This window comes from Xyrauchen texanus, chromosome 2 (assembly GCF_025860055.1).
Source record: "Xyrauchen texanus isolate HMW12.3.18 chromosome 2, RBS_HiC_50CHRs, whole genome shotgun sequence".
Taxonomy (NCBI): Eukaryota; Metazoa; Chordata; class Actinopteri; order Cypriniformes; family Catostomidae; genus Xyrauchen; species Xyrauchen texanus.
The window spans coordinates 53,698,723-53,726,290 of NC_068277.1; the positions used below are offsets into that span (position 1 = coordinate 53,698,723).

General features: G+C 40.5%; 1 protein-coding gene across 2 annotated transcripts in view; it reads right to left on the reverse strand.

Annotated features, from left to right (window-relative positions):
* Nucleotides 1–1,871: 1,871 nt before the first annotated feature.
* The window catches only part of slc8a4b (solute carrier family 8 member 4b), a 115,454-nt gene continuing 89,757 nt past the window's right edge, over nucleotides 1,872–27,568 (reverse strand). For both annotated transcript variants that reach the window (XM_052091362.1, XM_052091370.1), the window contains exons 5-9: nucleotides 16,043–16,149; nucleotides 14,443–14,567; nucleotides 13,691–13,790; nucleotides 9,892–10,164; nucleotides 1,872–4,582 (exon numbers count right to left, since the gene is read on the reverse strand). In XM_052091362.1, coding sequence (XP_051947322.1) covers nucleotides 4,203–4,582; nucleotides 9,892–10,164; nucleotides 13,691–13,790; nucleotides 14,443–14,567; nucleotides 16,043–16,149 — 985 coding nt within the window. In that variant the 3' untranslated portion in view covers nucleotides 1,872–4,202. The remainder of the gene's footprint in view (nucleotides 4,583–9,891; nucleotides 10,165–13,690; nucleotides 13,791–14,442; nucleotides 14,568–16,042; nucleotides 16,150–27,568) is intronic.

Sequence of the window (27,568 nt, forward strand, 5' to 3'; positions counted from 1 at the left end):
AATAATACAGTTTTGAATTTGTTGTGGCCCCACTGGACATTTGGCTCCTTAGAATCATTACCACCTTTCACCTCACTAGCTTCGGACTTGCCTCCGTCATTCAGCATGGCAGAGCCAATGACCCCCACCCTCTCCCTCCATTGCTTGACCAACATACTGTACATCATAATAGAACAACCAATCAGATCAATAGAAATACTAGAAATGGTTCAGTTCAACTTTATTTGTTTTTCCCTTATATAAAAAAACTAACCGTACATGAACAAGGCTGGTTTAGCTGGTAAACAGATTAAGCAACCAATTAAAAGCAACTTATTGGACAGTAGAAGGTTTTGGGTACATTCATGCAGGTTGTTTGGCTTTTTATCCATCCTGGATACACTGACCAAGCATTGGCCATCTAAAACCAGTTCAGCCCAAAATCTATGTTGGAAAATTGCCAATAGGCTTTAGTTACGTCAGGTGGTATAAAGGGGAGGGACATTCACATTCTAGAAAATGCGTGTAATGCAACATGAGTCATCAATATTTTGGTCAAAGAGACTGTACATTTTAAATGTGTATAGCTGTTAAAAATTATTTTAGGAATACACTATCAAATAGATGGCTTCAAAGCTAATAGTCATCAAATAAAAGCCACCAAACTCTTCTCTTTTTCCCCGCAAGGCCGTAGACCCGTACTTTAAGGAGTATTCCGCATTCAACACAAGTTATGCTAAATCGACAGCATTTGTGGCATAATGTTGATTACCACAAAAATGTAATATGACTTTCCCCTTATTTATAAAAAAAAATAAAAATAAAAAACAAATAACACAAATCTGGGTTCCAGTGAGGAACTTACAATGGAAGTGAATGGAGCCAATTTGTAAACGTTAAAATACTCACTGCTTCAAAAGTATAGCCACAAAATGTGATGCCCTGTTAATTACACCATATTAATTGCAAAAGTCTCATTATACTGTATTCAGCACAAATGGTGCTAAATAATATGTGTGCAACATGTATGTGTAATTGTGAGAAAATCAAGTTTAACATTTAGGGCCATAAAATACATACTACATTTTTTTTCACAAGATGTTTGAGTGCTGAATTTTGTAGACCAGAGTCTTTGTAACAACATGTTGTGAAAACATGATTTTAGTATGATAAAATCACTTACTACCCTAAAATGACTGTAATAAATAATAGTAAAAAAGATTTAAACAACTTTACAGCTCAAATAACAAAATACTTAACAGAAGAATTAACAAAAGTGCTTTTATAAAATGATAAGCTTCAAATTTCTGCCTTTAATCCCTCCAAAAATTGTCCCATTCACTTCCACTGTGAGTAGGGTTGCAACCCATACCGTAAAATACGGGATCGTCCTGTATTTAAAGATAAAATGATGCGTCCAATTTTGAATCAATACAGGACGTGATTTGTCCCTTATTTAAGCTGGTCAGATGGCATCACGGTGAAATTGTTCCAGATCAGCAGTTTAACATTGATATCAATTTGAAAATTTGCCTACAGTGGGTAAGGGACTGTCTGAAAAGTCCACACATTATGCTAAAATGTGCTAATACTGTGGAGTGTGTGGTAAGGGACCGTTTAGTCCACAAATGGTGATAAAACAGAAGTTTTTACTATATAAATGTTCAATAAGATCAAACAATGTATGAGTACAATCATAAAGACAAGTACAGGTGAAGGAAAAAATAAACAAATAAAACAAATACAATTATATATATATATATATATATATATATATATATATATATATATATATATATAATGAATAAACCATCCAAAATGTAAACATAAAAAAGATAAAGACAAATACAATTTTAATAAATATATTTTTAACATATAAATGATGTATTGTTTTTTAAGTCATGGGTCAGGAAGGTTCTTTTATTATATCAGAAAGGATATACAATTTTTATTAATAACACATATTAACTCAAGGCATTTATTGCTAAAACTGTGGAGGATGTTCACAGTGTCCCTTATTTTAAAACTCCAAAAGTGGCAACCCTAACTGTAAGTGGCTGACTGTAACTCATTTTAGCTTCATTTTTTTCTTCCTTTTTTTTTAAGAAAAGGACGGACAAATCAAAATTGTATTTTGTGGAAATCAACATCATGCTACAAATGCTGTTGATTGATCTTAACTTGTACTGAACACAAAATATTCATTTAAGAGTATAAAGGATGCAATATGGTTCACAGTCAGTCTCAGGAATTTAAGTTAGTCCTCAACACTATTGCTAAAGGCCTTCATTTAAATAATGCCATAGCAAATGTCAAATACTGTTCCCCAATTACTGTAGTATTTCCTATGTAAAACTAATTTGTCCTTTCAAGTAAAAAAGTGTGACTTGTCATAGCACAAAACAAATACAGATACAAACAGCACTGCAACACAATGATTTGATATTTAAAGAGAACACCAGTTAAGCTGTTTATTCTTGGTGGAGTCTCACACACACACATCACATTTAAAATGTACGTTTGAAATAGTGATATTCAGCAACTATTTTCCAATTGTTCTTCTGTCTTCTCTGTTATTAACTCCAGTTTTTTTTTCACAATTTTCTTTAGCTTTAAATGATTAGTTATGAATTCAACATGCTTTTCAGACCATCTGTCAGATTAATTTTTAGTCCTGAAACATGCTTTTCCTTTTCCACAAGAAATAGTGAATCCATCCTGTTTCTATAGTCCGCTCTTAATGATATAGTTTGTTTGGTCATTCTGTTTAGTTAAATATCATTTTAAATATTATCATTATTCATACATGAGCAATACTGACACATAACATTAAAAAAAAAAAAAAAAAGAGTCCAAAAAAGTAAAACCCTTCATTCAGTTACCAAAGTCTCGGATTGGCTCAAAGAGGAGTATGAAAAAGACGAGAGTCATTGGTTATTGGTCTGGATAGATTGAAGACTCCACTGAAAGACGGGTACGAGTGTAAGGCAAAGGGACAAAAACTGACATTCAAACTAATTTAAAGAGATATTTCATACAAATATGAAAATTCTGTCATCATCAGTTACTCACCCTCATGTTGTTCCAAACTAAAATGACTTTTTTTCTTGAGTGGAAAACAAAAGAAAGTATTTAAATCATTATTACATTTCATGAGTGAAGTAGCGATCTTTTTAATGAACCGGTTGATCCAGTTAACAAAACTGGTCTGAATGATTCATTCACAACTCTCAAGTTAAAGGAATATTCCGGGTTCAATACAAGATAAATTCAATCGACAGCATTTATGGCATAATGTTGATTACCACAAAAAATTATTTAGACTAAAATAATAATTAAAAATTGAGGTTACAGTGAGGCTCTTACAATGGAAGTGAATGGGGCCCATTTTTGGAGGGTTTAAGGCAGAAATATGAAACTTATAATTTTATAAAAGTACATTCGTTAATTCTTCTGTTAAGACTCATGTATTTTTTAAACTGTAAAGGTGTTTACATTGTTGTTTTTACATTTCCTTTAGGGTATTATCACACTAAAATAATGTTAGCATGCATATTGTTTAATTCTTGAGGCTATACTTTTGAAATAGTTGGTATTTAACTTTTACGGACTGATTCCATTCACTTCCATTGTAAGTGCATCACTGGAACCCAGATTTGCGCTTTTTTTAAGAAAAGGAGGGATGAGTTTAATCGATTGATCAAAATTATGCCACAAATGCTGTCGAATGAGGTTAACTTGTATTGAACCTGAAATATTCCTTTAAGAGCTCACTGGAGGGGAACATTATCAGTGAATAACTACTTAAATTTCACTCTGTTCCATACAAAGCTATTTATATGACCTGATAATGATACTTTCTATGGTACTTTTTACCATTTTATTTTTGAAGTTGAAAGCTCTAGTCATTGCAATTTCGCTAAAAATAGGGACAGCACATTGTTCATAAATTCTTCTTTTGTGTTCCACGCAAGCAAGAAAGTCATACAAGTGCTAAATGCCAAGAGGGTGAGAAAATAATGACAGAATTTTCATTTTTGGGTGAACAATTCCCTTAAGAAAATGGAAAATTACAAAATCGAACCTACGTATCTGACTTACTAAAAGGTAACAGGATAAATATCTAATAAATACTAATAAAAAAATAACTCCTTCACTGGCCACTTTCATATTCCTCTAAGACGAGTTAATATGATACCTTACTATTTATTCTGTTTTGTTTCTCAGAATCCTGTAATGTGGCAGTATGCTTCCAGTGAGGCCAGCAGGATGTAGATCAGCCATAGGGAAATAAAGAGCATGGATGTCAATATCTTGCAAGTCCGTGGACCGCCGAGCTCTCCTCCTGCGGCTGAGGGGCGCCGACGAAACAAGAGCACACTGACACACACCACAGCCAAGGCACTGAACAGTGTGACGGAGAAGGCCAGAGAGCCTGGCTCAACGCGGAATGATTTGCCCTTAGTGCGCCAGTATATGGCAGCTATGGTCCACGCCACACCAATGCCCAGGAAAACATTAACGGCATTGCTGCCCGTCACATTGCCAATAGATGCATCAGCATATTGATCTTGGATGGCAGCAACCTTACTGGCAAAAGTGTCTGTGAAAATGAAAAAGAAAGTAGAAAGATGGGAGAGAAAAGACGTATGGTTTTAATAATACCATTTACCTAATACAATTTTGATTTAAATAATAACATACATGAATGAAAGTCATGATCTGCAAGATTATGACACAATCCTGAGTGACAGACAGACGGGATGGATGGATGGATGGATGGATGGATGGATGGATGGATGGATGGATGGATGAATTAAATGGATAGTTGTATAGATAGATGGATGGATGGATGGATGGATGGATAGAAAGATGGATGGATGGATGGATGGATAGATTAGATAGATAGATAGATAGATGGATAGTTGTATAGATAGATAGATAGATGGATGGATGGATAGAAAGATAGATGGATGGATGGATGGATAGATTAAATGGATAGTTGTATAGATAGATAGATAGATAGATGGATGGATGGATGGATGGATGGATGGATAGAAAGATGGATGGATGGATGGATGGATGGATAGATTAGATAGATAGATAGATAGATGGATAGTTGTATAGATAGATAGATGGATGGATGGATGGATGGATGGATGGATGGATTAGATAGATAGATAGATAGATAGATAGATAGATAGATAGATAGATAGATAGATAGATAGATAGATAGATAGATAGATAGATAGATGGATAGATGGATAGTTGTATAGATGGATGGATGGATGGATGGATGGATGGATGGATAGAAAGATGGATGGATGGATAGATTAGATAGATAGATGGATGGATAGTTGTATAGATAGATGGATGGATGGATGGATAGAAAGATGGATGGATGGATGGATGGATAGATTAGATAGATAGATGGATGGATGGATGGATGGATGGATGGATAGATAGATAGATAGATAGATGGATAGATGGATGGATGATGGATGGATGGATAGATAGATACAAAGAAAGACAGATAGATTAAAAAGAAAGAAAGAAGGAAAGAAAGAATGAAAAGGAGGTCATGAAAAGGGAAAAGGGCAAGCAAAAGACAAACACAAGAAAGGAACTGAGAGAACAAGAAAGAGGAAATGAGAAAAAGAGAAAGGAAGAAGAGAGTAAAAGTAGGACAGGGTGTAGGTGAGAGCACTGGAGAAATGAAGAAAAAACACGAGTTACAAACAGACAAACCTACAAACACTGATACACCAGCTGTATGGCCTGAAGATGAAATAATCTCCTTCTGCTCTAATAAATACTAACCAATATCATCCCCCTGGTCAGTAACGGTGAAAAGTTTAAAAGTGCATGCCGAGTGATATGGGTATAGTGGTATGACATATAGAACATGTATAAATATTAAAACACTGATTCAAATAGCAGTGCTTGCTAAGTTATGTCATTAGTCTTTGTTTAAACCACTAAGTATAACACTTCAGCTCGTAACTGGCACGGCACAATTTGTTCTATAGACATAATTGATGGTTGTGTATAATTGTGGGCTTGTTGATGAGACGTGTGCTATCAGAATTACATTTTTCGCCTGCTGGACATAAAATGGGTAAAAAAATCCTATAAACTTACATTAAACTTGAGTGAGCCGAGCCATATCTAGGCACCAGAATATCATAGAGTCTTGGCCCACCCAGAACACCCTAGAAACACCTGACCCGGGAATACTTTCTTTTTTTGCATTCTGGATCGAATCGGCACCCGGTCAACCACGTTGCCTTTCAAAGTATACTCTTTTGAGTAAGTACATGGGTACCAAAATTGGGAAGGTCCAAAAAGCACATAAATGCAGCATAAAAGTAAGCCATATAACTCCAGTGGTTAAATCCATGTCTTCAGAAGCAATATGATAAGTGTGGGTGAGAAACAGATCAATATTTAAATTTGTGACTGTTTGACAATCCATACCCACTTTCACTTTCACATTCTTCTTCTCTTGTTTTTGGCAATTCACATTCTTTGTGCATATCATCACCTACAGGGCAGGGAGGAGAATTTATAGTTAAAAAAGATTATATTGTTGATCTGTTTCTCACCCACACCTATCATATTACTTCTGAATTTATGGATTTAACCACTGGAGTCTTATGGACTACTTTAATGCTGCCTTTATGTGCTTTTTGGAGCTTAAACATTTTGGTACCCATTCACTTGCATTGTGAGGACCTACAGAGATGAGATATTCTTCTAAAAATCTTAATTTTTGTTCAGCAGAATAAAGAAAGTCATACACATCTGGTAAATGATGAGAGAATTTTCATTTTTGGATGAACTATTTCTTTAATTAAAATGCTCTTCCAGTAATGAGTAGCATTTTCCAAAGAGCAGCAGTATAGCATTAACAAACATTACATTTGTCATATTGTATTGCGAATGCAGCAATGAAGCTAAGCGAGTAATCAAACAAGCTCACCTGAACCGTCTTCTCTTCCGTGTATGTAGCGCTGGGAAATCCAAATCTTTGAAGTGAAAAGGGTCTATTTCACAGTTCACATAAATGATTAACCAATTAATTTGAGCCACTGCACAACCATAAAGGGACTTTTCCAGAAGTCAGTCTTCTTTTTGAAGCAAAATAATTAGTTAATTAACTGCTGCTGTTTATATTTTGTCTTGGTTATATAAAATATGGTGTTCTCTTGTTTTATTAGTTTATATTCAAAATAAATGCATGTTCATTTTAATAATGTCAACCTGGTTTAATGTTACCTATATTATATAATCTAATAATCTATTAAAGAACTTCTGATTGCTAAATTAAATAATCAGATTTGATTAAACATGATATTGTTACAAATAAAATATATTTTCCTCATTTAATAACTTCAATGTAGTTAGCTATAATTTTTAGTGGTAGGTTTAGTGGTTTTTTAAAGAGTACACTTTAGTGACCACCAGAGGTGGATAGTAACGTGCTACATTTTACTTGAGTAACTTTTTGGAAAAACAATTATTTTTAGAGTAGGTTTAAAAGTGGGTAAATTTTACTCTCACTCAAGTAAATTTGTAATGAAAAAAATTTATTTTACTTCATTACAATGGACGGCATTCCTTTCGTTACATGACTGGGTTACATTTTAATGAATGTGTAATTTATTGAGAAATGACTGAATTGGCCTTTTACGACAGTGGATATACACATAGCTGTGCGCGCTGTCACAGACTGTCACTCAAGCCGAGTCATCACTGCTGCAGCAGCAATCTTTACAAAGTGAAACACTTTCTTCATTCTACACAGTGAAAAAATTATAGTTTTGTTATGCAACACCATTTTATACCAAGAGAAGCGAATATTTCAAGATTAAAATTGCAGCTCCAATTTAAAGCAGCACGCTGAGGTAAGTTGTGGCTCTAATGCTATCGTGGCCTTTTCTGTGTCATGGTTATGGTCCTTTTCATGGTGATTCTGTAAATATGGGCTCTTATGACATCAGTTTTTAAGTGTACATTTCTTATCTGCAGCAATATATCAGTGCGTTTTGTCCCACGTCCCACATGTCATAAGAAGTATTTACGCATTTAACTCGTGCCCTCGCGGGTGTACTGGAAACTATTGCAGCTACTTCGGGCGGATTAACTGTATAAATCCACATTAAGGGTAAATGCCTTTTGCTCTGCCGAACGTGTAATTGACAATTGGAGTGCAAACAGACAGCATTTCTGTGCTTGGTGCCGTACGCAGGATGTGTATTCTGCATTTAGGAAGCGGTGATACTGGGTATAGAACTAATTATTTTAATTGTAAAATTAGGCATTATGAAAGTATGATTGTGCTTTAGTTTATAGTTCAGCACAATATATAATGCCCCTGTGGGACATTTTCACCATAATAATTACTATAAATGTGTCCAAACCTCTCTTCTTATTGTGAAGATCTGACAAGAGCCCTTAAAGGAATAGTTCACCCAAAAATCATAATTTACTCACCCTCATGCCAGATGTGTAGGATTTTCTTTCATCTGTTGAACACAAAGGTCCACACAATGCTAGTGAATGGGTGCCAACATTTTAAAGCTAAAAAAAAAAATCACATAAGTCAGCATAAAAGTAATCCATAAGACTCCAGTGGTTAAATCAATATCTTCAGAAGTGATATGATTGGTGTGGATGAGAAACAGATCACTTTCAAATTTTTCTTCTTATGTTTTTGGTGATTCACATTCTTCTCTGCATATCGCCCCCTGCTGGGCAGGGAGTAGAACTTCTAGCAAAAAATTTATTAAATATTGATCTGTTTCTCACCCACACCAATCATATCACTTCTGAATATATGGATTTAACTACTGGAGACTTATGGTTACTTTTATGGTGCCTGCATTTGCTTTTTGGAGCATCAAAATTTTGGCTACCATTCACTTGCATTGTATTGACCTACAGAGCTGAAATACTCTTCTAAAAAAATCAAAGTTTGTGTTCTGCAGAAGAAACAAAGTCATACACATCTGGGATGGCATAAGGGTGAGTAAATTATGAGAGAATTTTCATTTTTGGGTGAACTATCCCTTTAAAGTGATACCTCAGCCATAATTTAATATTCCGTCATCATTTCCCAACCCTGTTCCCAAACATGTTGTTCCAAACCCGTGTGACCCTTTGTATTCTGTGGAACACAAAAGATGTTAGACAGAATGTGAGGGACTGACAGTCTCGGTCACCATTCACTTTCAAAATATAGAAAAAAAAACACATACACTGAAAATATATAATGACACAGTTAATGTCCATTATGTCAATTGTGAAAGTAACAAGTTACTCACTACTTGAGAACTCTTTTAATTGGATACTTTCTTACTCTTACTCGAGTAATTATTTATGTTTATGTAGTTCTACTTGAGTAATATATATATATATATTTTAAAGTAATTGTACTTTTAATTGAGTACAATTTTTAGCTACTCTACCCACCTCTGGTGATCACATACCAACTCCTGTCAATAACACACAACACCCTTGCAGTGTGAAGGTGAAGACAAGCACCAAAAATATACTTAAGAAAATGGAAAATTATTTAATTTAGTTTTATACATTTTTTATTTAATATTTCATAAATTCATTTAATTCCTGAATTGATTAATTCAGTCTAAACTTTCTTATAGTTTATTTATAGGTTTTCTAATGCGTTTAAGGACAGGACAAGAATGACAGGAAACTGGTAGGGAGAGAGAGGGGAGTGGGATCGGGACATGATACAGGCCTGACCCGAACCCATGTCTCCGTGAGCCAACAGGGCTTGTGCACTACCCACTATGCCAGAGATCTGACCCAATGTCTTTGAACTATCTGACATGTTGACAAGCAATTGCATTTTTCATTTTTCATTTTACATTTTTCTTTGACACTGACCTGGTATTGAAGTCCCCAAGGCAACAAACACCACAGCAGTGACTGAATCCTTCAGGCCAATAGTGCACCCAAAGTGACAAGCAAGATCGCCTGTGACCGCCGTCAACACACCAATCAGACAGATAGACACAATGAAGCAGGCCCATCCATTCCAATACTCTGTGGGAGGGACGAATGCAAAGAGAACCTTCCAGAAGACTGTGAGGAAGTGCATGATGTAATCAAAGCAGGATGGAAGACGCTCTTCGCCACTCTCCTCCTCATCATCATCACCTGAGAGGTCAAAGCAAGAAGAAGATTTATAGACTGACTTTTGCATTTTCATTTATGCAATTGGCAGATGTTTTTATCCAAAGTGACTTGAGTGCATTCAATGTATAGTGTACATTTGATCAGTTTGTGTGTTCCCTGGGAACTGAACCCATGATCTTGGTGTTGCTAGTGCCATGCTCTACCACCAATTAAACATGGCACAACATATGGTACAGATTGCACTTGGTAGAAATAGATAGATTAAATTAATCAAAAAACATCTCGTTACTATTGTAACCTCAGGGAACGAGATGTTGTGTAGATGTAGTGACACTAGGGGTCGAATTTGAGAGCCCCAAACACCTCTAATCTTTGAGAAAAGGCCAATGAGTATTGGCGAGAGGAATTTGCATGCCACTCACCCGGACATACAGGTATAAAAGGAGCTGGAATGCAGCCACTCTTTCAGGTTGTGTGCTAAGGAGCCGATACAAGGTCCTGGCCATTTCAGCGGCTAATACTGCATTGTGGCAAGAGGGACACAACGTCTCATTCCCTCCATGAGGGTGACGTAACTAGCAGGGGGGCAGGCCGTGCCAGCCCAGGCCTTTTCTCTCTATGTTTTCTCTCCACAGAGTATTCGATTCGGCTGGGGCCATCTAACACTATTATACGCATCGGGGAAGGTGTTCTTTTCCTTTCCTATTCTTTCAATGGGAAAAGACCCCACAGAGACCACATCCTGTCCAAAGGGAAGGTAAAAATTTGGCAAATACATCACGTGGGCTTACCAGCTGCCCATGGGAGAGGCGCGGTGGTAGGTTCTACAACACAGCGACCGGGGCAGAGGGAGCTCTGCCGAATGGGAGACCGTACCGCGGAAATTACATCTCAGGGGTTTATCAGAGTAACTGAAACCTATGGAGCACCTATCCCAGTACAGGGCATTATAGCACCCATAGTGGGTCGGCTGCGAATTCCTCCGCCAAATCCACGAGCCACAGGGCTAGGGAGGAAGTACATCCAGGGTTTACGGGTTTGTGAACTCACATGGGAGAAGAAGCACATGTCAGGGGAAAGGCGCTATACACAAGCAATACACCCAGCCAGCTGTTCCGTATTACCAAACTTACCTGTTCGTACCTGACAAAGCACAGGATGAAACCGGCTCAACCTGGAGATTGTAAAATCTCCCAAAGATATTGGGTGTTTCCCAGCCCACTGCTCTGCAGATGCCTGCTAGAGAGGTGCCATTGACCAGTGCTCACGAGTATGCCACACTCCTTGTAGAGTGTGTTCGTATTCCCAAAGGGGCGGGCACAGCCTGGGCCTGGAATGCCAGGGCAAGTTATGGAATCCACGATCCAATGGGCCAGCCTCTGTTTGGAGACAGCGTTCCCTTTCCGCTGTCCGCTAAAGCAGACAAAGAGCTGCTCAGAGTGTCTAAATCTCTGCGTGCGACTTAAATGCGCAAAGCATGCACCGGAAACAGCCTCTTCCCAGGGCAGTGCTTGCAGGCTCACCACCTGATCCCTGAAGGGGGTCATGGGAATCTTGGGTCTCAGGATCACGTGAGAATCTGCCAGGCTGAACTCCAGGCAAGTGTCGCTGACAGAAAATGCTTGCAGGACCCCAAACCTCTTGATGGTGGTGAGAGCAAACAAGAGGGATGTCTTTAAGGAGAGGGCTTTCAGCTCGACTGACTCTAGCGGCTCAAACGGTGCTCTCCAAAGACCCAGGAGGAACACGGAGAGATCCCATGAGGGGAAGAGGCGTGATCTTGGAGGATTCAGCCTCCGGGCACCTCTGAGGAACCTGATAATCAGGTCATGCTTCCCTAGGGACTTACCGTCCACCACGTTGTGGTGGGCTGCATGGCGGCCACATATACCTTTAAGGTGGAGGGGGACAGCCACCCCTCCTGTGCAAATACACATGGCCAATATGGGGCCACGAGGGTGACTTGTTCCTCGTCATCCCTGACCTTACACAGGGTCTCAGCAAGTAGGCTCACTGGGGGGAAACGTGTATTTGCACAGCCCCTGGGGTCCGCTATGTGCCAGCTGTGTGCCAGCACGTCTGAGGGGCTCATCTGGGAGATAGAGGTGTTTGGGGCACTCAAGAGTGACTCCTAGAGTCACTACATCAACACAACGTTGAGAGAGTGACAGAAGGGGAACCTATTTTGACAGAATCTTAAAAGCCATTAATGCATATCTGAGACAGAGCACACAGATTCATTAAAGTACGCATCAGTCGGGTTCTGGAAATAAAAATCTCATTCATTTTTTCACTAGAAAAATAGATTTTCAACTATAACAAATAAGACGATATATGCTTCTGCAGTGCCATTTCAACTTTATTTTAAAACAGCTAAGCTAAATTGTGTTATTGGTAAAAAACTACACTACCCATAATCCTGAAAATAGAGGCAACCAATCACAAAAGTCGCTGTTACAATGGAAATGGAGCCAAGAGCACTCAGCAGTGATCGCCACTTCCAAGAAGCATTACGAAGCATGTAATTGATTCGCTCTCACTACACTCACAAACTATTTAAATATTTGTATCTACACTTACTGAGGACTTCATTAGAAACATCTGTACAGCTACTTATTCATATGATTACTTTATAATCTGGAGCTTCAGTTAATGTTCACATCAACCATCAGAATGGGGAAAACATTTTATCTCAGTGATTTCGACTGTAGCATGATTGTTGGTGCCAGACGGGCTGGTTGGAGTATTTCTGTAACTGATGATCTCCTGCTATTTTCACGCACAACATTCTATGGAGTTTACTCAGAATGGTGCCAAAAAACAAAAACCAAAAAAACATCCAGTGAGCGGCAGTTCTGAGGACGGAAATGTCTTGTTGATGAGAGAGGTCAACGGAGAATGGCTACGATAACTCAGATAACCACTCTGTACAATTGTAGTGAGCAGAATAGCATATTAGAATGCACAACATGTGAAACCTTGAGACGGATGGGCTACAATGGCAGAAGACCATGTTGCACACTTTATTAGGACCATAATGTTCCTAATCAAGTGCTAAGTGAGTGTATTTTGCAAATCCATTTTTTCGAATCTATAATATATAATTGATGACTATGTCAAAAATTTTATACTGTATTGATTTTTGTGTCCTAATGCTCTATATTCATAAAACTGTAGGCGAGAAATAACTGAAGGACCTAATATTTCTGGTGAGATTATGAAGTGCACATCCACTGGACACTGTACTATCCCATAATGCCGGAGCTGAAGAGACGACACATTCAAGACACTGGAATAACCGCGAGTCAGGAGAAAGTTATTTCTTGTGCTTAAATGGTGCTTGTTTAGTAAATTATTTTTGAGGTTGATGTTCTTACATCACACTGTATATTTGTGTCATGTGAGAATGCCTACTATCCCGAATGATATATGGATAAAATTAATGAGAAAATAGCTTCTGGAACCAAAGTCGATGCAGTCACTGTGCTCCATAATGGATATCATAAAGAATAGGGTGTAAAGTATGAACAAATAGGAAGTAGCATACCTGCACTCACAGTCACAGCACTAACAAACTGCTCTCTCCAGCTACTGCTGCCCACTACCAGAGCCAGGTTAGTCTTCTTAATGAGCTTATCCACTGTATTCTACACACATAGACACACACAACATCACACATGACAAAGTTTTGTCATTCTAATGCATAAGATCCATTATAATCAATGTTATTATTTGTATGAACCTATTATGTCTTTAAGAAACAATGTACAAGAGACTGAGCTACATTCCCAATATAGTCATGCTAAAGGGTGTTATTAGGCACAACGTGCTACAAAGTGATAAACATCACTCATAGCTGTCACTATACTGTATATTTTAGCATTGTATTGACTAATCAGCATCCAGGACCAGAACTAGGGATGTAACAGTTTCACAATACACCTCTTAGGTTATTTTTTTATGTGATTGTTCACCTAAAAATGAAAATTCTCTCATAATTTCCTAATTTTCATGTCATTCCAGATGTGTATGACTTTCTTTCATCTGCAGAACACAAGCAAAGATTTTTAGAGGAATATCTCATCTCTGTAGGTCCTTTCACGAACACATAGAACAAGCGGTTTTAGAAGATGGATGGATGGATATATGGACCTTAAGTATGCATCTTAATACCATGATACCGTAATAATGTGGTATTTTTTGTGATGGTTATCATTCCGTGGAAAAAACATACAGTTAAACCCCAACAACGGGGACTATTCATTTTATTAAGCTACATTGAAAATGTTTATGTTTTACCTTAAACTCATAGGACTCTTCAATCATCACCTCCAGCCTGTTATGTTCTCCCAGACTGGGACATCCCATCTTAGCCACTTCTTCTTCATCAGCCCCAACCTCGGTTCTATTCTCAATAGTGTCTCCTACAGTACACAAACATACAGAAAAACAGTAAGAGAGAAAAATAGATTATTCAAAACATATTCCTAAATTTGCTAAAGAGTAGCAAACAATGACTGATGACTGCAAATTAAATTTGATGAAGAGATATGATTTTTCTCAACTTCTAAAAAACTGACAAGCAGGAAATTCCATAAATCTTATGAATGTCATTGTGCTAATTGAATTGTAAAGTAATGCATTTAAGATGGAAGGCTCATTGCTGGAGAAGGCTGCATAAATAATGTTGGGACTAATGATAGCCTCCAGTTAATTTCTGAGGTAACATACCTCTGCAGGTATTAGTGGCTAATTATTTACTGTAAGATTTTTAGAAGAATATTTCAGCTCTGTAGGTCCATACAATGCAAGTGAATGGTGACCAAAACTTTGAAGTTCCAAAAAGCACACAAAAGCAGCATAAAAATAATCCATATGGTTTACAGACTCCAGTGGTTAAACCCATGTCTTCAGAAGCGATATGATAAGTGTGGGTGAGAAACAGATCAATATTTAAGTCCTTTTTTTACTATAAATTATCATCCCTGCCCAGTAGGTGGAGATATGTACAAATAATGCAAATTGACAAAACAAATGAAGAAGAAGTATGTAAAAGTGAAAGTAAAAGTAGACATTTATAGTTAAAAAAGGACTTAACTATTGAACTGTTTCTCACCCACACCTATCAGATCACTTCTGAAGACATGGATTTAACCAGTGAGGTCTTGTAGATTACTTTTATGCTTTGTGATTACTTTTAAGCTTTTTATGCACTTACATTGAATGGACCAACAGAGCTGAAATATTCTTCTAAAAATCTTTGTGTTCAGCAGAAGAAAGAAAGTCATACACATCTGAGATAGCATGAGGGTGAGTAAATGATGAGAGAATTTTCATTTTTGCGTGAACCATCCCTTTTAAGATTAATTTGAAAACTTCGGTGATTGTTTGGCTCATAGACAAAAGGACTTAATCATTTTGCATTTTTCTGACTTTGAACCCTTAAATTGAATTGCAATAAAGGATAAGCAGAAGATATTTTTGTATTTTTTTAGATTTATGGCTCCTTTGAATAGACAATTTTTTATAGTCACACTGTGAAAAATTAGGCATTGAATTTTTGGAGCTATTTCCTACATTTTGCAATACAAATTTTGTTTAATTTATAAATTGTGTTTGGATAATATATATTCTGACATTTTATGAAGTTGATGGTAGTAAATACAATTGAAATGAAACATGATTGATTAAATGTAAGGGAGCAATTTTGAGACTGTGTTTGTTTAAGGACATGGGCTTATTTAAACGGTTGATATTTTCAACTTTGTTAATGACTAAAATATATTCTAAGAAGCCAAGAGTTTACAGTATATGCACCTGTTTTCATTAGGACAACGGCTCAATGTTTTCTCTTAGACATGGAAGAACAAACATGCACACACATATTTACACACTTTACCATGTTTCTGTCCGATCTCCAGCAACACTGGCTCTCCTAACTCAATGCTGAAGGTCTTATTCTTTTCATACTCTTCATCGTCTATAATCTTCACCTCAATAGTCTTTCTGTAGGAAGAGAAAAATATAATCAGATTAAGTTCGATTAACAGAAAGAGAGTGGTGACATACATAAATTCTGTTATAATTTCTCTAATACGTGTATTCACACAATGCAACACTATGACTCTGAATGCCGAGAATTTCACTTTAATGAACCCATGTGATTCATCTGTAATTTACACTAGGATTTGCATAGCCCTGACATAAACAACTACACACCCATAATGCATCATCAATCCATGCATTATTAATGAAGTTTTCGAGTGCCATTGTAAATGCCTTTGAAGATGCAAACTACAAGTACATGAAAAGTAATTGGTTCATAAAATACAAAGTGTGAATAAGGCCCATAGAGATACATACAGCAGTGCTCTTCTCAAGCAAGAACCTTGAACAATATTCTGAACTGCACAACAGCTAAAACAAGTGTGTTTTAACTGGTCAGCCAATATCCTGTACTGAAATCTATGCTATTCATCACTTACAAAAATATACCAATGCTAAAAACATGGTTGTTTTGGACGTGGTTCCATGATAATACCATGTTTTTTGGACATGTTCATGCTAATTCCATGGTACTCTTTGAAGTAACTTGGACTACCAAGTTCAAATACCACAGTATATGAATATGATAATTATTTATTACCATTGTACTGTATATTTGACAGCATTTGTGGCATAATATTGATTACAACAAAAATAAATTTAGACTTGCCCCTCCTTTTCTTTAAAAAAGCTAAAACCTGGGTTATAAGTAATAGCCAATTATAGGGTTATACACAATTTTACAACTTCATTGCCATGACAATGTAATGTCCACAAACCTTAATCCCTAAAATGACTAAAAATGCTGATTTAAACAAATTTGCTTCCAAATTTGTGGTAACAGTTTGAGGAGAGCACTTTTCTGATCCAGCATGACAATACCCCTGTGTACAAAGCGAAGTCCATAAAGAAATAATGTCTAGTGTGGAAGAACTTGACTGGTCTGCACAAAGCCCAGACCTGAACCCTACTGAACACCTATGGGATGAATTGAATGCCAACTGCGAGCCAGGATCCAATGCCCAACATCAGTGTCTGACCTCACTGTTGCTCTTGTGTCTGAATGGGAGCAAATCCATGCAACTATATTCCAACAACAAGTGGAAAGATTTTCCAGAACAATGGAAGATGTCACATAATGCAGCAAATAGTGAGATTAATCTGTATGGTTTTGAAATTAAATGTGCAACATGCACATATAAATGTTGGTGTTCAGGTATCCACAAACTTTTGGCCATATAGTTTAATCACAGCTCAAATGCATTAATTGCATAAACCTCGTGCGACCCCATGTCGGCATGCGTGGATATTGTATTTTGGCTTCGCTACACGCATCTCATAATTTAAATTAATTTAAACCTACTGAATACGTTTCACAACACTCTAGACACTCATTTAAGGGTTAAACTTCTGGTGCATCGAGTCACGTGACACAACGACATGATGTTGAGTTCTGTAAAGTGCTTCTACGGGCGCAGAGCCAACAAAAGTGCCTCTCGTAAGTTTTTTTTTCATTGAAACTTGTTTGGGTCTCTAGATTCATTCATTTGCTCTAAAAAGTTCATAAATTTTTCATGTGTCAGCACACTGATAAACATGATATCCACATGCATGGATTTTGGGACAATATTCACTCAAAAGTTGAAAAACATCTTAGTTATTTTGAATAACTTTCAACATTAACACATTTGAGGGTCAATTCGCTTCATTTTAAAGTACATTTCTTTATATTTTATTTTGTTATCACCCCCAATAATCAAAACAAGCAAGTACAACCCCCCATTATTTATACCATGATCAATGTAAACATGTAAATGCTTCATGCTGCAAATCTAGACAGGCCCCATTTCCAGCAGCCATCACTCCAACACCTTATCCTTGAATTTGGCGCTTCCTGTAGCACTTGCCGTAGATGTGGCTGTCTTGTCGAGCACTTCCCACGTACCTTACAGTCTAGCTGATCCTACACAATCTCAATGGTGTTAAGATCCATAAAACTCTTTTCCAATTATCTGTTGTCTGTTGTCTAGTGTCTAGTGTTTCTTTGCCCGCTCAACCTTTTCTTTTTGTTTTTCTGTTTCAAAAGTGGCTTTTTCTTTGCAATTCTTCCCATAAGGCCTGCACCTCTGAGTCTCCTCTTTACTGTTGTACATGAAACTGTGTTGAGCAGGTAGAATTCACTGAAGCTGTCAGCTGAAGACATGTGAGGTGTCCATTTCTCAAACTAGAGAATCTGATGTACTTATCCTCTTGTTTAGTTGTACGTCTTTGAAGACTTGAATAGCCTTCATTCCTCAAAACAATGATTGACTGATGAGTTTCTAGAGAAAGCGGTTTCTTTTTTGGCCATTTTTGACCTAATATTGACCTTTAGCTATGCCAGTCAATTGCATACTGTGGCAACTCAAAAACAAACAAAGACAATGTTAAGCTTCATTTAATGAACCAAATAGCTTTCATCTGTGTTTGATATAATGGCAAGTGGTTTTCTAGAACCAAATTAGCAATTTAGCATGATTACTCAAGGATAAGGTGTTGGAGTGATGGCTGCTGAAATGGGGCCTGTCTAGATTTGATCAAAATAGTGATGGTGCTGTTTTTTTACATCAGTAATATCCTGACTTTACATTGTGTTCAGTTGAATGCCACTTCTGTGACTTAAAGTACCAATTTCCTTCAGAAACAGCTAAATCTGTACATTATTCCAAACTTTTGCAGGCCAGTGTATACAGTATATATATATATATATATATATATATATATATATATATATATATATATATATATATATATATATATATATATATATCAAAGTACCATGGTATTACCACCTGATACCAGACAGTAGAATGTACAACCATAGTATTTCTGGAAAGGAATATCAAATTCAGAGTAAAATGAAAGGAGAGATTTGAGGAGCAATATATTTATTTATGTATAATATAATATATCATAATATATAGTATATAATATATTTTAAGAGTACTGAATTTTTGACTGTGTTGTCAGAGGTAGATATACAGACTAATGCTATATCTGTGTGTATACTATGTACTGAATGTAAGGGACACACGTGTCACCCTCAGGAGAAGCCGACTATTATCATGCCTGTAATATCATGTTCCCAGCCACTGAATTCATTACAGAGAGAAATTCTTTCATTTTTGTTCAATTAAAACTGACAGGTACTTTAAATTAAAGCAAGCTTAATCAATAGCACTCATCTTCTTCTTTATTAAGAACAGAGCATGAGGGGAAAGTCAGACACAAAGTGAGAAAATCAATTTTTTAGACCTGATCAGTTCTGTTGCCATTGAGATTTTCTGCTCTATAAAGAGACTAACGTCTTCTGTAAGAATAACTAACCATTTGCACATTTAATACACACAGTAAGCTCTAAAAAATTCATTGTCTTATATCTTATATTTATTCCTCCTCAATTCCAAATGAAGCAATTTCAGCACTTTTTTAGAAGCTTCTCGCTCCTTGTTTCTCTCTTTCCATTTACTCAGTGTCAGCTTGTGCGATCAACCTTTACCTCAGATTATTCATGAGCTGAGATCAAGTGTGCTGAAGAAATACAGTTCTGCTCTTCTTTCACCTTTGCCTGCCCCTTTTGCTTTCAAACATCTGTTCTTCACTTAACTTTTGCCTTACCTCTCACCATCATTCTCTCCCCACATCTCTGATTCTGTCCTCCTACTAGTATATTTCCCCATGCCCGCCATTCCATTTCCTCTCCGTTCCCACCTCCTTCACTTCACTGCACTTTTATTAGATTTTTGAGCTGAATCCAGGAGCTCAATTAAGATCTTGTCAGCTATGTGTTTTATTGCTTTTGCCTGCTGCCTTTCCCTCACATTCACATATCGTAAAATAGTAAAGGTAGAAGGTGGCTGAAGAGGAAAGAGTAAAAGTATAGAAAATGTCATTAAGGTACTGTATGTGGAGTGTGTTCTTCACTTCACTGAGCCACTTTTCATACGTGGAGGTCCAACAACATTTCAACTTCATTTCCTTGAGTGATTTCATTTCAAATGAAAGCTTTACTGAATGTTTAGACATCAATTTTTAATTTAAAGCTTCTATCAATAGATAGAGGAGATTCTTCATGAGTGAGACGTAATCACAGCCAGTTTGTTCCATAGTGCCAGTATTGGCTACTGAACTGAAGGCAATGTGTGCAATCATTTCAGGAAAAGATGCAAAGACACCTGATCTTCTCCTATTCACACACACGCACACATATACCCCAATTAATGTCTAAACTTCCTGTAGCTCTTGCTTATCGTGATGATCAGTAGCTTGTATATTGTGATAATTAATAGCAGACAAGAACCAGCATGCTCAGTATGTTAAACTGTGTACATAGTTTAATTAATGCAACTCACACGGATAGAGGCTGATTAATAAAGATAAATACTACACAACAACCTATAATTACAAGAGATGAGGATTGATGAATTTCATTATTATTTGCATTTCATTATTTAAGAACTCATTTGGAAGAGCATTTCTCCTTGTACTTAATTAAATACTCCTTTCATAAAAAAAGATCTTTGTAAAAAAGCACACGTTGCATTCATGCTGATGCATGTAGAATAATGGAATGGTAGTATGCTACTTAATGCAAATGGGTACACCTTCAACTTTTACTTGAGCTTTGCCCTCTTTAGTACAGGGTCCCAAAGACTTTGGTTTGCTTTAAGTTCAGGTACACCAAAAGAAAAAGCATTGGTTGAGCCAGAAGTTGTTGAAAAGGCCAATCTAACAAACAGTAAAATATGCCACAGTATTTGCAGTCTTTGGGATATCAACCTAGAAATGGCTTATATATAGTTGTCTCGGCAGATTAAGCTGGAATATGAGAAAGTAATTCATATCAAAAGAATTACACACTACATCTGAAAGATTGACAAAGCTGAGAGCAGATATGATGATCTTGGTCCTGAGAATCTTTCACATAGAATACCTAGTCAGTGTAAAGCCTAAAATATGGATGTAAGGGGGTTAAGATGGGCAAGGGGGAGGCAAGAACCAGCTTGTCAATATAAATGATAATTTAATTAAACTCAAACCAAAAGCACAAACATAAACACACACGACGGACATGCCCGTAATTCTCTCTCTCCAACCATCGTCACCGGCCGCCTTTATCCCTCGCGCGCCTCATCAGACCGATTGGGGAACGGGTGTGCGATATTTCGACCCGGCCCCGCCCCCCTCCTCTCCACAATGGACCAAATCAAAGCAGCGACATCTTTGAAGGGAATGACATCGATGCAGTGAGGGATAGACTTAAGGCTTGTTCACACCAAATCAGTGACGATTTTGCGAGACGAACCTCTGACGGAAGGTCTATTCACACAGAGTCTGTAAAAATGTGAAATGTTTTTATGGATTCTGTGTTGTACTGTAATCCATTGTTACCGCACAAAAGCTTGTTTGGAATGAACATTCATACCGACAAAACAGGTTTGGTGTGAACAGGCCTTTACTGCCTCTTCAATGGGTTGTACAGTGGTTGGTTTAAAGTGTTTTTGGATTGTTCTGCTGATGAAATATTGGAAAAAAAATATTTCCAAGAAATTTTGGTGGACAAAACTCATGACAGCATGAGTTGTGGAAAATAAGATGTGATCTAGGAGCTTTTTAATAGCTTCAATGACATACTGTACAGTGCATGTCACTGACGAGACGGTAAGTCTATTCCTCACAGCCTTGTTTATATTTCTGTCCAAAATCAAAGATGGCGCTACTGTGAATAAGGTCTATACTATCCAGACGTGAACACTAGGCATCTGTACACAGAAGGTGTGATGCAAATTTCATCATCATCAGAGTACTCAGAGATCTTCTATATGAGATAACAACCTATGCATTTTAACAATGGAGAGAGCGTAATGGTCAAATAGCATGTTACGACATTAAGTCACCGTTTGCAGATACCATACAAGTGAATGGGAAGAGCTGCATACCGATGCCTCAAAATTTATCGCAAAATTGTCCGTGTCTTCTCTTAGAAAACAGCAATTTTATTGTAGTAAATTCCACACATAATTAATTCCAAAAGGATTATTTTGGAAGTCTAAAACATGTTGAAGATTAGTGGACAGGCAGTCAATTCATTAAACAATTAGCTGTTTCCTCACTAAATTGGTTTATTCAGTGTGAATAATAATAGTAATAAAAAAGTAATAAAGCATCTCCTCCATAGACATACATTAACAAAAACGGCCTCTTGTCTCCTCGCCATTGTACAGCCCTTGAATACCTATTCATTCAGGCATGGGCCTGGATTTATTTGCACAAATTAGTGGCTCCACAAGGTCGCAACACTCACAGTTGAGCCGTTGCTGTCATGAATAAGTGCTAGGAGAAGGTGTAATTGCCACTAAACAACAGGAGACAATGTGAAGTTTGTGTTGAGCATCATTAAAAAGTTTACTTTTGAAAAACCTCGGAGAGATGGGGTTCAAAGTTATAAATTAGCTAGTAACCTAGCTAGCTACAATCTCGCTGGCACTCCCAGTTGTAAACAAAGAATGTTACTTCCACAACCACGATTACCCTGACTAGCCAAATTCTCCTAGGCCAAGAATTTTGTCACCAAAACAAACACCTTAGTATAAAAAACGTTTGTACATTTCGTCATCATTTTTACGCAAACTAAAAGAAGGCTATTCACTAAGTATAAAGATGTCTTAAGAAAGAAGATGAATGCAAACAGTTTTTGTTTTCAAATAAAAAAAGCTGGTGGATGCTAACAACAATTGAGCTCTCGTGTGCCCACCACTGCTGACCCACCAACAGAGGAGTATAACAGTAGAAATCTGAAAAAGCTAACACATACAAAAAAGTACCATGGTATTACCATGTTTTTACATGTTTTTACAAAGACAAAGTACCATGGAAATCGTTTGGTTACGTATGTAACCTCCGTTCCCCGAGGGAGGGAACGACACGTTGTGTCGGAGAAGCGACACTAGGGGTCCCTCTTGAGTGCCGATATTCACCTCTGACCTATTGAAAAGGGCCAATGAGAGTTGGCAGTCAGTATTTACATACCCCGCCCCGCATATGGGTATTTAAGCGGGGCAAATCCGGAATTTTAGTCAGAATTTTTCTGAGGAGCCGGAATGTGGCACAGTGGTTCAGTGACATGGCGGAGGAAAGACACAACGTGTCGTTCCCTCCCTCGGGGAACAGAGGTTACATACGTAACCAAACGTTCCCCTTCTGTCGCTCTCTCCACGTTGTGTCGGAGAAGCGACACTAGGGGACCCATTCCAATCTTGCCATGCCCTGAACCGTGTACGTGAACCGCCGATACAGAGGCGGACAGGGATTTCATCCAGTGCCGCGCATCGTCTGCTGGCTGCACGTACCCTTCCCCAATGCCCCATAAGAACATCGGAATCCTTCTAGTTACCCTGGGAGGGGAACAAGGCGATGTTTGCCAACATGGGAACGGGCCAGCCTGGCTGGGCCTCTTTTCTCTCCATGTTTCTCATATAGAGCAATCACGGCCTGGGCCCTTACACGTATATAGGGAAGGGGGTCTTACCCAGACCCTGCGGAGACCACACCTGCCCTTTTTCTTGGGGAGGAAAAGTGGCAGACACGTCACACGGCCGTCTTAGGGCTCGTGTGGAAAGTATGGTGCGGTGGTAGATCCAGCCTCGAAAGGGGGGAGTTGCTACAGCACGGCAACCGGGGCAGCTGTAACTGCCTAAGGGAGACACGGGGGTCCGCTCGTAAGGGGACAGAACCGTGGAATTACACACAGGGGGAGTCCGAGCAGGAGGCCCTACCTGTGGAGCACCTATACCAGTACAAGGTAGCCATCAGGGTACCCGCAGTGGCTTGGGTGGGCGAGTTCCTCACCCAGAGGGCTGGGGAGGAATCGACCAGGGTCCTGACTCGGAGTGGGACGCCCTGGGAAGAAGGCGCACTACTTTACCTTGACGTCAGGAAAAGGGCGCTGGGTGCAAGCGATCCACCCGGCCGGTCGGTCTACGTGTTACCGAGTTCTACAGGCTCGGACCTGACAAAACACGAGACGCAACCGACTCAATGCGGAGGTTGTAAAACCTCGCGAAGGTGTTGGGTGTTGCCCAACCCGCGGCTCTACAGATGTCTGCTAGGGAGGTGCCCTTGGCCAGTGCCCACGAGGACACAACACCCCTTGTTGAGTGAGCTCGGACCCACAAGGGTAGGGGCACGGCCTATGTGTGATAAGCCAGTGTGATGGCGTCAACAACCCAGTGGGCGAGCCTCTGTTTGGAGAGGGCATTCCCTTTCTGCCGTCCCCCAAAGCAGACAAAGAGCTGCTCAGAGCGTCTGGTGCTCTGTGTGCAGTCCAGGTAAATGCGCAGGGCGCGCACTGGACATAGCAACAAAAGGGCTGAGTCTGCCTCCTCCTGGGGCAGCTTGCAGGTTCACTACCTGATCTCGGAAGGGTGTGGTAGGAACCTTGGGCACATAGCCGGTCGTGGTCTTAGGATCACAGTCGTATCTGCCGGACCGAACTCCAGGCAAGTGTCGCTGACAGAGAAAGCTTGCAGGTCCCCGACCCTCTTGATAGAGGCGAGCGCGATCAGCAGGGCCGTCTTAAGAGAGAGGGCCCTGAGTCCAATTGATTCAAGCGGCTCGAAGGGAGGTCTCTGGAGTCCTGCCTAGACTACTCCTAGAGATCCCAGGAGGGAACTTGGCCTGGCCGGGAGGGATTCAACCTCCGGGTGCCTCTCAGGAACCTGAGGATCAGGTCGTGCTTACCCAAAGACTTGCCGTCTACAGGATCGTGGTGGGCGGCAATGGCGGCAACATATACCTTGAGGGTGGACGGGGACAGCCTCCTGTCCAGCCTCTCCTGTAGGAACAGGAGCACTGACTTGATCGCGCATCTCTGCGGGTCTTCAGTTTGGGAAGAACACCAATCTGCGAACAAGCGCCACTTTAGGGCGTAAAGGTGCCTGGTAGAGGGGCTCTGGCTTGGTTGATTGTATTCACAACGGTCGCCGGTAAGCCGGCTAGCTCTTCCGCGATCCCGGCCCAGGGACCAGACGTGGAGGTTCCAGAGGTCTGGGCGCGGGTGCCAGAGCGTGCCCGTCCCTGAGAGAGGAGGTCCTTTCTCAGGGAATTCGCCAGGGAGGAGCTGTCGCGAGAAGTCTGAGTTCCGAGAACCAAGTCCGAGTGGGCCAGTAGGGGGCCACTAACGTGACTTGCTCCTCGTCCTCCCTGACCTTGCACAGCACCAGTGCAAGAAGGCTCACTGGGGGAAATGCATACTTGCGCAGCCCCGAGGGCCAGCTGTGTGCCAGCGCGTCTGTCCCGAGGGGAGCCTCTGTTAGGGCGTACCAGAGCGGGCAGTGGGAGGTTTCCTGGGAGGCAAACAGTTCCCAAATCAGCTGGACCAACTGGGGGTGAAGCCTCCACTCCCCGCCGGGCAGGCGTTGTCGTGATAGCGCGTCCGCTACGACGTTGAGCTTGCCGGGGATGTGAGTGGCACGCAGTGACTTGAGTCACTGCTGGCTCCATAGGAGGAGACGGCGGGCGAGTTTTGACATGTGGCGGGAGCTTACGCCGCTTGGCGATTTATGTACGCCACCACTGTGGTGCTGTCCGATCTCACAAGGACATGTTTGTCCCGAACTAACGGGAGGCACTTCCTGAGAGCAAGAAGGACGGTCAGCAACTCCAGGCAATTGATGTGCCAACGCAGCGGGGCCCTTTTCCAACAGCCCACTGCTGCGTGCCCGCTGCACACGGCACCCCACCTGGACCGGGAGGCGTCGGTTGTGACCAGAACGCGTCGGAAAACCTGCTGCAGGGGCACTCCTGCCCGTAAAAAGCAGAGGTCTGTCCAGGGTCGGAGTGTTTTGAGGCAGGCGGGGGTGATCCTTACCCGATGCGTGCCATGGTGCCATGCTTGTCTCGGGACTCGAGTCTGGAGCCAGTGCTGGAGTGGTCTCATATGCATCAACCCCAGCGGCGGAGGACGCCATATGCCCCAGGAGCCTCTGGAAAAGTTTTAGAGGGACCACTGTGCCTGGCTTGAAGGAAGCGAGGCAGTCCAGCACCGACTGAGCACGCTCGCTCGTGAGACGTGCTGTCATTGAGACTGAGTCTAACTCCAACCCGAGAAAAGAGATGCTCTGAACCGGAGTGAGCTTGCTCTGAAGCCCCAAGCGGCTGAGGTGCCGGAGCACCTGGTCTCTGTGTGTGCATAGTAACTCTCGAGAGTGTGCTAGGATGAGCCAGTCGTCAAGGTAGTTGAGAATGCGGATGCCGGCTACTCGTAGCAGGGCAAGGGCCGCCTCTGCGACCTTCGTGGAAGACGCCGAGGGACAGAGACAGGCCGAAGGGGAGGACTTTGTACTGAAACGCCTGGCCGTCGAACGCGAACCGTAAGAAGGGTCGGTGTCGTGGCAGAATTGAGACGTGGAAGTACGCGTCCTTCAGGTTTACCGCTGCGTACCAATCTAGATGCTGAACACCAGCCAGAATATTTCTCTGCGTGAGCATTTTGAACGGGAGTTTTAACAAGGCCCGATTGAAAACTTGCAGGTCCAGGATTGGTCGTAAGCCGCCTTTCTTGGGTACAATGAAGTAAGGGCTGTAGAAACCCTTCCTCATTTCGGTTGGAGGGACGGGTCTACGCGCCCTTGGCTAAGAGGGTCGCGATTACCGTGCGCAGGGAACTGGCATGCTCGCCGTGTACTGCGGAAAGCGGACGCCCTGAAGGGGGCGGAGCCGGGCAAACTGAATTGCGTAACCGAGTCGAATGGTCTGGTGCAGCCAGCGTGATGCGTTGGGAAGCGAAAGCCATGCTTCCCAGCTCTGCGCTAGGGGCACCAAAGGGATGAGTATTTTGGACATACCCGGCGGGGCCTCGCAGCAGGGCGGAACAGGTAATGCAGCATCGCGGAACAGGTAATGCAGCGTCGGGCGGCTTCGTTGTGGACTGAGGCTGAGGTGCTGAGAATAGACTCAAAGCACTTACCTTGCTCCGCGCGCCCGGCAGGGGGCGGGTTCGTGACTGAGGAGGAGGTCTGATGTTGGCGTCCTCTGGACTCGTCTGAACCGGCCAGCCGGGGGACAGTCGTGGGCAGGCGGAAGGCGGGATCGCTGCATCCGGTGTACCGGGACTGTCGTAATCTGAAAGCAGATTGCCGTGAGAATGGCATTTGCGGGCCAGGTGACCCAGAGGCAAAGGAAATACCTCTTTTATTGAGAATGTGGGTACCACAGCCCCCGTCAGGGGTGTAGCAAATGAAAAAACAAAGGATTCTCCACCCGGCCCTCCACCGGGGGACGGAGCGGTCTTACCACCTCCGGAGCTAAGGTCTTCGGCTCTGGGTCGACTGTCTCAGGAACG